This window comes from Cantharellus anzutake, assembly GCF_015039405.1.
Source record: "Cantharellus anzutake strain C23 chromosome Unknown EI90scaffold_51, whole genome shotgun sequence".
NCBI classification, from domain to species: domain Eukaryota; kingdom Fungi; phylum Basidiomycota; class Agaricomycetes; order Cantharellales; family Hydnaceae; genus Cantharellus; species Cantharellus anzutake.
In genome coordinates this window covers 341,224-355,461 of record NW_024067001.1, presented here as the reverse complement: position 1 = coordinate 355,461, position 14,238 = coordinate 341,224, and the positions used below count along the sequence as shown (strand labels likewise).

Genomic DNA, 14,238 nt, shown 5'->3' with positions numbered 1-14,238 from the left:
ACGGTAAGATATCGGCTGTGATCATCGACAAAAGTGATGAAGTATTTAAACCCTTCACGTGTCACTGTTTGCATTTCGCAGACATCGGAGAAGACTCGACCGAGGATTTTGTCTGAGCGAGTATGGGTTTCGGAAGGGATGGGGTTACGGTGATGGGATGAGGCCTCACATTCTGGACAGTAAGCCGCTCCGTCATTGTTTCTGTGTCCGATCACGTCCATGCCTCTAACCATTCCACTACGCATCATTTTAAAAATAGAGTCTTTCGCGATGTGGCCTAGTCGTTTGTGCCATACATCGATAGAAGCACTTGCAGTAGTGGTGCGCGCCACGTTAGCAGCATCGTCGGAGTGGGAGGTGGTTATGTAAGCCTTTTCAAGGGCAGCGACGGTGACGGGTAGTCTATAAAGACCATTCTCGGTGCGTGCAACAGCAATTAGTTGATCTGCTGAGTTGAAGATTTGACAATTTCCATGTTGGAAAGTTGCATACGCGCCAGAAGAATTGAGTTGGATGACGGATAGGAGGTTGTGGGCTATTTCGGGGCAATAAAGGACGTTGCGTATTGTCGCATTTTGTGGTGAGTGTCCAGAGTTGAACGTAACTCTTACTTGTCCAATACCCGGCGCTAAAATCACCTTCTTATTTCCCAGAACGATCCTCCGAGGGGGGTTCAGACTACGATAAGTGGTGAACCATTCGCGGTTACCACATAAGTGAGCGGTAGCTCCAGTATCAACGATCCACTCGGATCGTCCTTGCCGAGCTTCCGTGAGTGCCGCACTTAGCGTCTCCGATACACCAGCAATTAAGACTTGATCATTGGCTTCCGAAGAGGTCGCCACTTTAGCTGATTCCTTCGGTGTTCCCGAAGATTTACCACGCTTCCCCTTCGGCCTTTTCGGTCTTTTACCCTCAGACCCGCCACCTTCCGCCCAACATCGCTCGAAAGTGTGGCCTTCCTTGCCACACTTGGGATTCGTACAGCGGACTGTCGACTTCGCGTTGTTAGAGTTTGACTCGCCTTTTTTCTTTTCCCGGCGGTTGGACTTCATGAAGTTGGCGAACATTGCGCTGATAGTGGGATCGTTTCGTCTCATGCGTTCCTCTTCGAGTATGTGGTCGATGAAGGTTAGGGAATCTAGGTGTCTGGAGTGTTTCATCTCGACGATGGCAAAGGTTTTGAGATTGTGGTAAGTACCGGGGAGGGCTGAGGAGAGGGCAGCGACAAAGTCTTGGTCGTCGACTTTGCGGCCCATAGCTGCCAATTGGTCACGCACTCGTCGTATCTCATTGATCTGAGGTTCCAGCGGTCTGGTATCTTCCATGTGGAATTGATAGAGAGAGGTATGTAGCATGTTTGCCTGGTTGGGGCCTGTACCGATATAACGGTCCAGAAGTATCTTCCAGGCCTCTCGCGCGTGAGATGCATTATCGATCAAAGTCATACACTCGTCGTTGATGTGACATTTGATGTAGGCATAGGCGCGTTCGTCCTTTTCCATCCATTCCGTATAATTCTGATCCGTCGTTGACGGTGTAGGTTCTCCGCCGTCCGACACAGCTTTGACTACGTTCCACATATGCCCGACTTTGAGGACGGATTCCATTCTCGATGCCCATATTCGATAATTCTTACCCTCGGCATCTAAGGCCACGATAGGAAATCTAGGGTTGTCGATTGATGAGGAAGTGGTGGTAGCGGCTGCAGTAGCAGTTGGGTTTGAGCTGGTTTGGGACATGGGGAGTGGGGAAGGAAGGATAGGGTCCGGAGTTCACTAGGTTCAGAGTTGACTGGGCAAATAACCTATTGAAGTTATGAACTAGTCGCGTATAAGCGCTCAGTTCCAAGTACGTGAACTAATAAGATTGATAATCACCTAGTCGCGTATAAGCGCTAGGGTAGTATGTACAATCATCAGAAAGACATACAAGATGCAAAGAGATAGATATCTCACCTCAGTTCCAAGTACGTGAACTGAGGAGAGAAGAGGAAAAATTGCGCAAGGCGGCTTTTAAGCCATCCTCGACTGCGTCCATCAACATGGTCGCCATAAACGGTAGCATCGGGCAATCCTACAAGGAAATGTCCGTGCGCAAGAAATATAGTCCGTTGTATTCAATGGTCGGTCCACAGCGTACCAAGAAACAAGAATTTCAACATATAAACCCTGCCTTTGCTGAGGATGGCACCTCAGCATTAACAATGACTAGGATTCTTGGGAATGTCCTCATCACTCTGAACCAACACACAGTCCCTGACAGAAGGGCTTGTATGGCAAGGGGATTCAGACTGTTCTGGAAGTGGAACAGGACTCAAATACAGGAGGACCTTGGCCTGTGTTAGAATGGGGCAAGATGTTAGACACTGGTCCGGGGTCGGCACCGAAGGTCGCCATTGCGGGCCACTATAGGCCACGATGGCTGTGATGCCACGAACAAGGCCCGGGGGTAGGGCATTTGGCCTCAGCAACTCGAAAGGGAGTGCTGTGCCCCCTAGCTGTCTCTTGGCCCTCATTTCGGACTCACTGGGGTTGCCTTGTTGGGGTCAGGACTTAGGGGTCGTGGTCACATCAATATTAGAGCTAAGATACAATAAAGTAACATACAGGATATATATAGGGAGAAAGAATGAATGGAAGCGGACCCGGGCTGAAGGCCAAAGGGTCCGGAAGCAAAAGGAAACAAAGAGCGGGGTTGGCCGCATAGCGGCCGGCAATGACCGAGGGTCAAAACAAACAATAACAGATAAATAAAAGAAGGAGCGTAGGGCCGCGATAGCGGTGATGGTATCATAACAGCGCTGGACTCGGAGTTGGGCCGGAGTTGGGCGCGGGGATGATAGCGGCCCTGTAGGGGCCAAGTGGGCAGGGTAGAGGAGTCACGCTGGGCACGGTGCTGGAGGCGGACTTGGGGCAGGAAGGTTGGTGTGGCTGTGGGGGAGTCAGCCAGGTGCAGGGGAGCCTAGGGGCAAGCGGAGGAGTGAGCAGGGAGTCCTCAGGGAGGATAGGGCTGAGGTCGGGGCTTGCACTCACGCTCACGTAGCGGGAATGGGCTCGGGCGGCATCGGGATGGGCGGCTAATGGGCCGGAATGCACAGCCGTGACACAAGAGTGGACAATTCCAGAGTGGAACTGGAGACTTAGCAAACCTCAGCAACTCAAGGGGACACTGTGCCATTGCTGTTTGTCCTGTTGGTCCTTAATTTCAGACATAGCAAGGAGGAAGTCTCTAGGGGGCATTTCTAGTTGATTTTAGACTGAGGGTCAAATCGAGTATGTACAAGTGCCTACATATAATAGAGAGATGAAAGCATGAGGAAACAATGGTGGTCAGAAATGGAACAAAGGTGTCCAAACAGAGACAAAGGGAATTATGGAAATGGAGCAGTACCAAGGGTCAAGGGTTAGACTCTGTGGCACATCCAAAAGGAGGTAAGGAGGGTGAAGCCCAGAGGGGCAGGAGGATGAGGTGAAGTGGGGTTGATGACTAAATGTAAAGAAGCAGTAGTACAAATAGGGATGAGGGAAAAGTGTGAACTATACACTACAAGCAGTGAAGGTGCTGAGGATGGTCCATGAAGCTGGAGCTAGTGGAGCTTACAGAGCTTGCAGAGATGGAGTTGGAAGTCCAGGAATATTGGTGATGGTGTTTATGTGAAATGAGGTCACCAATGCAGTGGACTTATTGCCATTTTCATAATTCCTGGCAAACCCCATAACTCAAAAATCATGCAATAACTTTCGAGCTCTAACTCTATGAAAACTTCATGTTTTTCTATGATTTCACTTGCGTTAGGAAGTGCCAAAGTAGGGAAATCGAATGGTGCTAAGATTTCTGGGAAAAAATAATATATGTATTTTTTACTCAAGCCAGCTTGAGGCACACAGTGTGGGCATAAAACAAAGTATTACCAACTGTAGTAGTACCTAGACTAGCTAAACCATACGGTGTTAGACTAATGCTACTGATACAACAGCACAGAGCTGAGTTAGAATGCACTCCATGAGTTCCATTGATTCACAACCTCATTTATGAGGATTCACTCAAGTGCTGTTGGCAAGGTGCTACTGATACAACAGCACAGAGCTGAGTTAGAATGCACTCCGTGAGTTCCATTGATTCACAACCTCATTTATGAGGATTCACTCAAGTGCCGTTGGCAAGTGGTATTGGGGCAGCTATGGGAGGAGAATCAGACCCCATCAGTAGCTGTACTTGCCAAATATTGATCATCGCTGTAAAATATCGCAGTCAAATCAGATACACCATGGGGCACAGGAAGCTGCTGAGCATGAGTTGAGACCAAGAGGTGGAAAATCGATTACCCTTAACTTAGAACACATTCACAAATACTGCACTGTTGTCTGTGTCCTTGCCCACACAAATTTGTAAGATGGGCCTAAAACAAACAAGCTCATCCTATGGAGATCCAAGTAAATTGGGATTCGGCTGCTGACAAGGTTGCCTTCGTCTGGCATGACAATTGAGCAATGTTCATGTGGATTTGGAGCTGGCATTGATGAGTTTTGGCTGGACCTTCTTGAGATCCCAATAACTCGTTGGAATTATGTATTGTGATAACACGCTTCTTGGTAACCAGGACAGTTCCTTTCAACAGGAGGGAATCTTGACTGTTCAGTTGAAGCGTTCACCTTATCACTGGACCTATGCAATAGATGTTTTTGTTCAACTCCGCAGTGTTGGTATAATGAGAAGTAGTAGGGAAACTGCTCACTTTGACTGGCACAAGCCACAGAAAACTTCCAGGTGCCAATACACGCTGCCTTATAGAACCCCATGACTTCATCTTGCTCAAAGCTAGTGCTGATCGTGACAGGCTTCTCAAAGAATCTATGCCACTGTTGTCAAGGTGAGTGAAAAAAAGGCCTCAATGCCAAAGAACAGAAGGCTGAGGGCAAGGTCACTCAATCTGTGGCTGTGGAAAAGGCTAAGCAACAAGGACTGATGCAGAACAAGATGCTTGGCACCAAATAGACATATATTTGGCCAACTCCGCTACAATACAGCCAAATGTATAGCTGCGACTCAAACCACATGCTTGTTTGCTTGAACGCATTTCATGGGATCCCACTCTGTCAACCCATTACTTCCTCCTGGACTGTCGCTTGTGTCATGGCTGTCAAGTGATGAGGATGTTTCTGTTTCCATGGGTGTCAGGAGGTTCACAAATGAGTGCTGTGAAATTATTGCCAGGATGCTTGCTTTGCAGCTCCGTCCTGATGAGATTTCTGTGCTGGTTGGCGTGAGTGTCCGGTCTGTCTACCGCATCCAGGCTATCTGTGCAGAGAATGGGGGAGCGTACAAGATATCAAGGGCACCTTCTAGAGCTGGTCGACCTTCAATGATTTTGGAAGATGACATAAGTGTATGTGTCATTTACACACAGCATGGAAATCTTTGTCTAACATATCTCTACCCTAGTACCTCCTTGGGCTCTTGGCGTTCCATCGGGATTTCTATTTAGATGAGCTCCAGTTCCACCTTCATGAGTTTCAGGGCCTCAGTGTCTCAATACCCACAATATGGCAGGCACTTGAAAAGGCCGGGCTCTCCTGGAAGAAAGTATGTATATGATAGACTGGATTCGTGCAATGGTCTGATGTACTCTATAGATGACAAAAGCCATGATTGAACGAGATGAACTCAAACGAACAAAATACCTGTGTGAAGTTGGCCAGTATTGGGCAGATCAACTTGTATTTGTCGATGAGAGCTCATTTGACAAGTGCACAACCCATTGTAACTATGGCTGGTCACTTCATGGCAAGCGTGCAACTATGCGGTGTCATTTCATCTGTGGTCGAAGGCATGCTGGCTATTGTTTGATGGCATGAGTAACATCTGAAAAGTGTAATATCTCCCATGGGCTCCATGGATATCCATGGGTTTTCATGGGTTTCCATGGGCTTTCATGGGCTTTCATGGGCTTTCGTGGGCTTTCATGGGCTTTCATGGACTTTCATGGATTTTCACGGGGGGCCATGAACACCCATGGACACCCATGGAAGCCCATGAAAGCCCACAAAAGCCCATGTAGAACATTATCTTCCAATTTCTGTGAAATTCCATGGGTACCATGAATGCCCATGGATACCCATGAATACCCATGGGAGCATTATTAGAAGGGTCCATGAATGTCCATGAATGTTCATGGATGTTTATGGAGGTCCACAGAAGTCCATGACAGTGCATGAACAACAACATACTTGTCAAGACTCAGCCCTCATTCAGGGGCAGCCTGACCTCAGAGTTGGGTGTGTGCAGTGTTCTGGGCAGTGGGGCACTAGATCCTGCCTGTAGTTCCTCAAACTCACTGAGGGGGCTAAGTGGGAGTGAGTTGTGAAGAAGGGTGAGTTTCCCCCCTGCTAAGCTACTATAAAAGGAAGTGGACTGTGCCAGTTTATAGTGTGACTGCAGGCAGAAGCAGGCACATTCCCACAGCTTGGAAAGGGTGTCACATGGGTCTGTATGTGGGCTCCTGGTTGTAAATACACATGGAAAAATAGGGAAAAATGGGGAGAGACTGGGGGGAGGGGTTTCAGGGTTGTATGTCCAGGTGAGGTGCCCTGACAATACTATAGCAAGTGAAAATATCAGTTGAAATTGCAGGACTCAGAGACCCATGGGGACCCAACCAAAAGCCTTTATACATATGTCTTCACAGGTGTCATATCCATCCTCTGCCACCACCTTCTGTCACCTCCAGCCATCCCTGATTACCTCTGCTCCACTCATACCAACCTCAGAGGCCCCCAATGGTCACCACCCTCCATTTCCATATATTACTTACACCTCCCTAAGTACAGAACCCCAAAGGCCTCCAGACAGCTCCAATGTCCACAAGTGCACCCCTGACTCTGTTGGGCCATTTAGTTGCCTGCCCTGCAAGTCTGCCTTTGGACTGCCCTCTCCATTCTCCTTTTGGGTTGTTGTCTGTTAAACCTGTAACCCAAGTTGCCACTAATATTCAGTTGACTAACCCTTGACCCTGTTATGTCAGCTCCGCCTGGTTCCTGCCATTTATGGGCCCTCCACCTAGACTTCCCATGTATCTGCAAATTAGGGCCCCAACATGCTACTGGGCAGTCTTTGACAACAGGAGTCTGTATAAATGTTAGAACTGTGGGGCTGAATTGGTCCATTTCCATAGGTTTTGGGTGCAGCATCAGGGGTCAGCATAGGGATGATTCTACAGATAATGTGGCAGAGGTTGTGAGAGCTGGGTTTACAATAACATGGTTGGGTCAGGTTTTGTGTGATGATAGTTGTTGGATACTAACTATTTACATGGCATGGGATACTGTACTCCACAGAGCCTGTAAGAGGCTAAAAATGGGAAAATCCCATTTCTATAATAATAAATATGGACTTTGATTTTTGTGCCACAACTGCAAGTGTCCACTGAATATGTTGGTGTGCTTGTTTAAGCACTGGTGTAGCCTCACACTCCCAGTCCATCAGTACATGCCGTAATGAGGCTACATATATGGTTAAGGGTGGGGAGTACAATCCTTACAACCAATCACAGGTGCATCATACATGTGAGGAGCCCAGGGAAAAACATGCATACATCTCCATCAGTTTTGATCACAGCAAAATTTATGTAAATAGTATTGGTGAATATAGACATGTCAGTGTTACCTGTCTTCAGTAACTTTCATCATTAATTATGGCAATATTTGCTTCACACTTGATTGAACAATGGAAACCCCCCCTCTGCTCTGACCATCTGCACATCACTGTGGCAGCATTGAGTGTCAAATCCTTGTAACAGAGCAAAATAATGAGCACATAGAAGCTGTTACATAAATGGCCTTTGGGAGTTCATGAGCATCCATGGGTGTCCATGAGCACCCATGGGTACCCATGAGAGTCCATGAATGCCCATGGGAGTCCATGAATATCCATGGGATTCCATGAACATCCACAGAAGCCCATGACCACCCATGGGAGGCTGTAAAGTCATGTAATTTGTCAGAAAATCCATGGAACTCCATGAAAATCCATGAAAATCCATGATATTTCATGAAATTTCAACAAATCTCATGGAATCCCATGGAATCCCATGAATTTTCATGGATTTTCATGAAATTCCATGGAGCCCATGGAGCATCTATCACTTTTCATGAGTTACTGGATGGCATGCACATGCTAAATGGCTTTACAGGTACTCTGTATTGCCTGCGCTTTCTGTCAGAGACCAGATTCGAGACGAAGGAATGTCTCCGTAACGGAGGGCTTCGGCCTCAGCAACTTCTGCCAAGAGCGCTGTGCCTAGTGACACGTCCGTGCCCTAACTTACTGACTGGCAATTAGAACCTAGGGGGGTAACTCTAGTTGATTTTTTTACTGGGGCGTAACCTATGTACAAGTGGGATATATATATGGTTACAGCGGAGATGGTTCTGCAATTGGCGGAGCCGAACGGAGCGGAGCTAATGGGGTTTAACCATTAGCCGACTGAATATTACCGACAAGTTGGTTTGCGGGGTTAGCGGAAAGGCAGGCGATAACCCAGAAACGGAAAGGAGGGATAAGCCTGAAGGTGGACTCTGCAGGGCAGGCGAGTGTATTGCCCAGCGGAGGTGGGGGTGCGCTAGCGGACGTCGGAGCTGTCCGGAAGTCTTCGGGGCTCCGTACTTAGGGAGGCGTAGGTAATAAATTGAAATGAGGGGGTGGTGACCATCGAGGGGTACCGAGAGGATTGCGGAATAATGGGGGCTCCGAGGTTAGTGAGGGAGGAGCGGAGTTGGAACGGAGGGATCAGAGGGACCGGAAGTCGATGGCCAGGAATGGATATGACACTTTCCATCAATGGCATTATGTGGCTCAATATCGTTGAAGGATCATTTGATGCCGAGCGCTTCACCAATTTTATTGAGGGCCTCCAGCAAATGAACGACTTCCCACTCCCCTCCTCTGTTATCGTAATGGACAATTGTAGGATTCATAATGGTGAGGATATTTGAGCAATGATAGAAGCCAGGTATGCCCTTGTCAGGGGATGGACCCCGGGTCCCCATGACCCCTCTCTACAGTCCACAGTCTAGCCTGTAAACACAGCCCATCTCAGGGCATAACTACTGTGGGTAAGAAAGTGGAATAAGATAGAAGGCAAGTAAGATACACTTGCCTACTGTGGGGAAGAAAGTGAGAAGAAGGTTAACTTCTCACTTTCCCACAGTGGCCCAATATGGCGAAAACTTCCGGGGATACCCGGAAGTCACATGAGGAGTGGGAACCGGGCCTGGAGCATGCGGCATGTGGAGCATGCAGGGCGGAGCATCCATGCAGGTCCGGGTCTGGTGTCAGGGACTCATCCAGGGTCGAGGGAGCCCAGGTGTAGTGTCCAGGGCTGAGAGCCTGGGGGGGGCAGATTGGGCATGTGTACTGACAGGCCCGATGTGGGACAGTGGTCCCTGGCCACTTAGACTGAAGTGGAAAGTTGAGAAGAAGGCTACTTCTTCAGTTCCCACTTCAGGTTCGTTTATATACATATGGCTTAGATCACATGACAGGTGCCAGGTCACCCTCGCACACAGCCGTAACCACCTGGGTGTCTCCATGGGAGATCCCAAGGGCATCCAGTGCAGGCATGTGTACTGGGCACAGCAGGAAGTCGCCCGAGGTGCCTGGGTTGGGTGTATGGTGGGCATGCTGCAGATGGGTCAATGGTACATTGATACAAAGAAGGTCATCCATGTAGAATAAAGAGAAAATAAAGAAGAAGTAAGATAGGAGGAAAGTGAGGAAGCATGGATGAGGAGAGAGGAAGGGAAAAGGGGGAGGAGGTGAGGAGGGGTGGACAGCGGGGTACCGGGTCAGGTTGGGCCAGGTGGAGCTGGGTCAGGTGGGTGTGCCCTGACAGCCTAAAAGATATTGTTCAGTGGCAAACACTTGGTTTATCTTTCCCCTTATAGCCCAGATTTCAGCCCAATCAAACCCTCCTTTGGCTGGGTCAAATCCCTTGCACAGTGTGATGAGATGTTATGTCAAGATATGTCCATCCAAAACAATGCCAATGCCTTGGTTGCTGTGGCTACCTGCCTTCATCAGTACATTTCCTCTATCACGCCTGAGCTTGCCACCTCATGGTTCAAGCACTGTAATTTCAGGTATGGAATGTTGGGGTATATACAGTGCATAGCTGCAACAAGGAAAAGTTTTGGGATGGGTGTGAATGAGCATGAGATGATCAACAAATGACAGAATGGTCACCAGTGAAGTAGAGATTTTGAATGCGCTGGACCTCCTCGTGTGTGCACCTCATAATGCACAAAGCCAATCCAAATGGCAGATTTGGTTCAAAAAGATTATGGAGTACAGCTGGTGTGAAGTACTCCATCTCAAATAAATCAGCGACTGTTTGGAAAGCTTGCTGCCGGAATTGGTGGCCATAGACTGAGGTAAGATTGGAATCCACATCCATGCAATCAAGGGTTTCTAGCAGAGTGTTGACTGTCATGTAGCATAGTTGGACACCTAAAGCTATGATGACACAGAAATGATATAGAAATTGAGGGGATAAGGTTGTATTGTTAGAGATGAGGTGCGGATTCAGACGACTCTGGAGTGGAATCAGAGACTTACATAGCATGGAAGGACCTTGGCCTCAGCGACTCAAGTGGAGCGCTGTGCCATTGCTGTTTGTCCATTTGGTCCTTAATTTCACAGTAGGCGAGCAGGAAGTCTCTAGGGGGCATTTCAGGTCGATTTCGGACTGAGCCCAAAACAAGTATGTACAAGCACCAATATATATAATGGAGGGGGAAAAAGCACAAGGAAACAAAGGGGATCCGAATCGGAACGAAGACATCCGAACAGGAACAAAGGGAAGACAGAAGCGGAGTGGTACTGAAGGTCATAAGGCAGAACCTGTGATACGTCCGAAAGGAGGTAGGGAGGGCGAGGCCCAGAGGGGCAGGAGGATGAGGAGAAGTGGGGATGATGACTAACTGGCTAGAATGGGAAGAAGCAGCAGTCCAAATAGGGATGAGGGGAAAACACGAGAGATACATTACAAGCGGCGAAAGTGCCGAAGATGATCCATGAAGCTCGGAGGTTGCGGAGCTTACAGAGGTGGGGTTGAAAGTCCGAGGAATATTGGCAATGGTGTTTACGTAGTATGAGGTCACCAATGCAATGGACTAAGACCAAGGTGGAGTCAAAGTCCGAGGTAGGGACTATGATGGAGGCTCGGAGCAAGGTACGAGCAGTGCCCGAGTATGAAGCACAGGACAGCGGTGGAAGGTCGTAACTTGGCAGGAGGTCAGCGGAAGAGTACTAGAGGGAAGAGAGAGGAGAGAGGGAAGAGGGAAGGAGTGGCGGAAAGGAGTGTTGTCAGGTCTGAAGGTGAGTATTGGAGTGGATGGGAGAAGCGTAGGAGGATGACGGAAGGGTGGAGGTGTTGTGAGGGAGGAGCGGAGGAGTAGGAGGAGGAGTAGTAGGAGGGTGGCGAGAGGGGCAGTGTTCGGTCTGAGGTGAGTATCGGAGTGGACAGAGATAGGGGAGGAGAGGGAAGGAGGAGTGGAGGTGGCATGGGAGGTACAAGGAGGTGTGTTGCCAGGACCGAAGGTGAGTATCGGAACAGACAGCGGTAGGGTAGGACTCCGGAGGTGGGGAAGGAGGAGGTCCGGAAGTCGGGTCGGGATTGGGTATGCATGGATATGACTGAGTGCAGAAGAGATCCACTTATACTCTGTATTGGTGGCACATCAGAGCTCAGCTGGGCAACTGGACTTCTGATCACCATGCTTGATGATGGTTGCCTGGTAACAGATGGTGCATGATGTGTCGGGTGATTTGCCAATGGGACATTCAGCACCTTTGGTGGAGAGTTGAGATCGGCTGCCCCTAGTTCCTACAAAATGATGAGAATGATATAAGGAATGTGCAAGGTCTGAAAGTTACCATTGACATTGCCCACAGCCTCAGTTGCTCAATAGTGAGAAAGTAATGGGTTCCATCCCTCAGAATGAGGCAAAGCTTATTCCTGTGCTTGTTACACTTCCCATACTTGTTCTGGAGCTGGTCAAAATACTGGTGCATAAGAGTTGGGGCTTCTGAGTCCTCAACATCAGCCTTCAATCGGTGGCCTAATGGTGACTTTGCTGATTTTTTGTTGGTGTGAGCAATAGACTACATTTAGGGTATGTAAGTATATATATTGCAGTATTATTACTAGACTACTCACCTTTTTTTCCGATGCTGGGCACATGTCCTGAATGGAAATAGCCAATGGTTTGGGAGTGGCTCCTGGCTGGCTGCTTTTCTTTCCGTTTTTCTTCAAAAGCTCCACTTGCTTCTGTAGTTCATATGCAACCGTTGTTTGCATGAGCTGGTATTCCATCTCACTCGCAACACTGTGGAACTTTGTGTCATGGCTGTGCATTCTGGCCCATTAGCCGCCCATCCTGATGCTGCCCGAGCCCATTCCTGCTATGCGAGCGTGAGCACAAGCCCCGACCTCAGCCCTATCCTCCCTGAGGACTCCCTGCTCACTCCCCTGCTTGCCCCTAGGCTCCCCTGCACCTGGCCGACTCCCCCACAGCCACACCAACCTCCTGCCCTGAATCTGCCTCTGGCACCATGCCCAGTGCAACTCCACTACCCTGCCCACTTGGCCCCTACAGGGCCACTACCATTCCCACACCCGACTCCGGCCCAACTCCGAGTCTGGTGCCACTATGATACCATCACCACTATCACAGCCCTACACTCCTTCCTTTATTTATCTGTTATTGTTTGTTTTGACCCTCGGTCATTGCCGGCTGAAGTGCAGCCAACCCCACTCCTTGTTCCCTTTTGCTTCCGGACCCTTCGGCCTTCGGCCCAGGTCTGCTTCCATTCATTCATTCTCCCTATATATATCCTGTATGATACCTTAGCTCTAATATCGATTTGACCATGACCCCTTAAGTCCTGACCCCAGTAAGTCTGAAATGAGGGCCAAGAGACAGCTAGGGGGCACAGCACTCCTTTAGAGTCGCTGAGGCCAAATGCCCTACCCTTGGGCCTTGTTCACGGCATCATGGCCATCGTGGCCTATAGCGGCCCGCAACAGCGACCTTCGGTGCCGACCCTGGACCAGTGTCTAACACTTTGCCACTTTGGTCTCGGTGCTAAGCTTATAGCCAAGTCTCAACTCGGATTCTTCAAACTCCATTGCCATTGCAATGTGGTATTGGAACAGGACCCAGGAACCAGCAATCTTTATTGGGATGGGTTTTGTCATGTTGCCAAGATCGACATCGAAGTTGATAACCCGGTCTGTCACCGTTCAGCTTTTTGGAAAGGAGTCTGATGCATGTACTTACCTTCAATTATGTCCTCCTGAATAGTTCCACTGATGTCATCATCCAAGTCGGACATGCTGGGTGCTAAATCAAGTTCGCTCAGTGTATCATTGTCATCTTCAATCGTCTTGAATGTGACATGTCAGGCTGGCTCTGGAGACTCTGGCCTCCAGTGGGACAGGGAACTTCAGTGGGCAGTTCCGTTTGTGTTTTGGGTACAACAGGCAGAGCTGCCGGAATCTCATTCATGTGCTTCTGTTTAGCGCTGACCTTTGGCTTTGCTGTCAGGGCCTTTGCCTTTGCTGTCAAGCCCTTTGTCTGAAGATCAAGCACTGGTATGCTGGAAGGGTTGTTGTCAGGGCAATAGCCCCGAACCCCGAGTCACATGTAAATTAGATACATATAGTCACGTGGGCAAGCGGGAACCTCCGGGTAACCGCTTACACACCACCGTAAAATACACTATCTTGTATCACTTACGGCCTTGTGTGCTGAGCCACCCTAAGACCTCACAGTTGTTGACTTCTGCAATATCAGAATTGATGTGTTGCAGCTCAAGATCGATTGGCTGTGGCGTCACCTCACTCTCATTTCCAAGTGCACATGTCCCACAGGTTGGCGGCAGGACATCTAGTGGCTGACTATTTCGTGCTGTTTGATGTGTAACTCGGCATGAAATCACCTTTGGAACTGGTGGGATGGAAGTCATGGAAGTTGCAACATCATAAGCAGGTGGGTCTGCCGGTTTGACTTGCTTTTTTCTTGCCATGGTTCAGCAGAGACAATTCCTTGCAGATGTGAGCCTTTCAAACTCAGAGATGGGACTGGCTAAAAAGAAACTGTATAGTTTCCTCACGCTTCCATGCAAATTGCAAACAATGGCAGTGTGTCAGGGACAGCTCCAAAAGCGGCAAGGTCC

The 14,238-nt window shown here is 48.9% G+C and overlaps 2 protein-coding genes across 2 annotated transcripts; both read right to left on the bottom strand.

The window, feature by feature from the left end:
* Nucleotides 1-11,293: 11,293 nt before the first annotated feature.
* On the bottom strand, nucleotides 11,294-12,415 carry EI90DRAFT_3128666 (uncharacterized protein; the record flags this gene model as incomplete). Its single annotated transcript, XM_039064115.1, has 3 exons — nucleotides 11,294-11,884; nucleotides 11,935-12,162; nucleotides 12,218-12,415. 3 exons carry the CDS (start codon nucleotides 12,413-12,415, stop codon nucleotides 11,294-11,296), a joined length of 1,017 nt encoding a protein of 338 aa, XP_038912364.1.
* A 702-nt stretch (nucleotides 12,416-13,117) lies between these two features.
* EI90DRAFT_3128665 (uncharacterized protein) lies at nucleotides 13,118-13,395 on the bottom strand (the record flags this gene model as incomplete). Its single annotated transcript, XM_039064114.1, has 2 exons — nucleotides 13,118-13,293; nucleotides 13,341-13,395. The coding sequence occupies 2 exons, from the start codon at nucleotides 13,393-13,395 to the stop codon at nucleotides 13,118-13,120; spliced, it is 231 nt and encodes a 76-aa protein (XP_038912363.1).
* Between the last annotated feature and the right edge of the window lie 843 nt (nucleotides 13,396-14,238).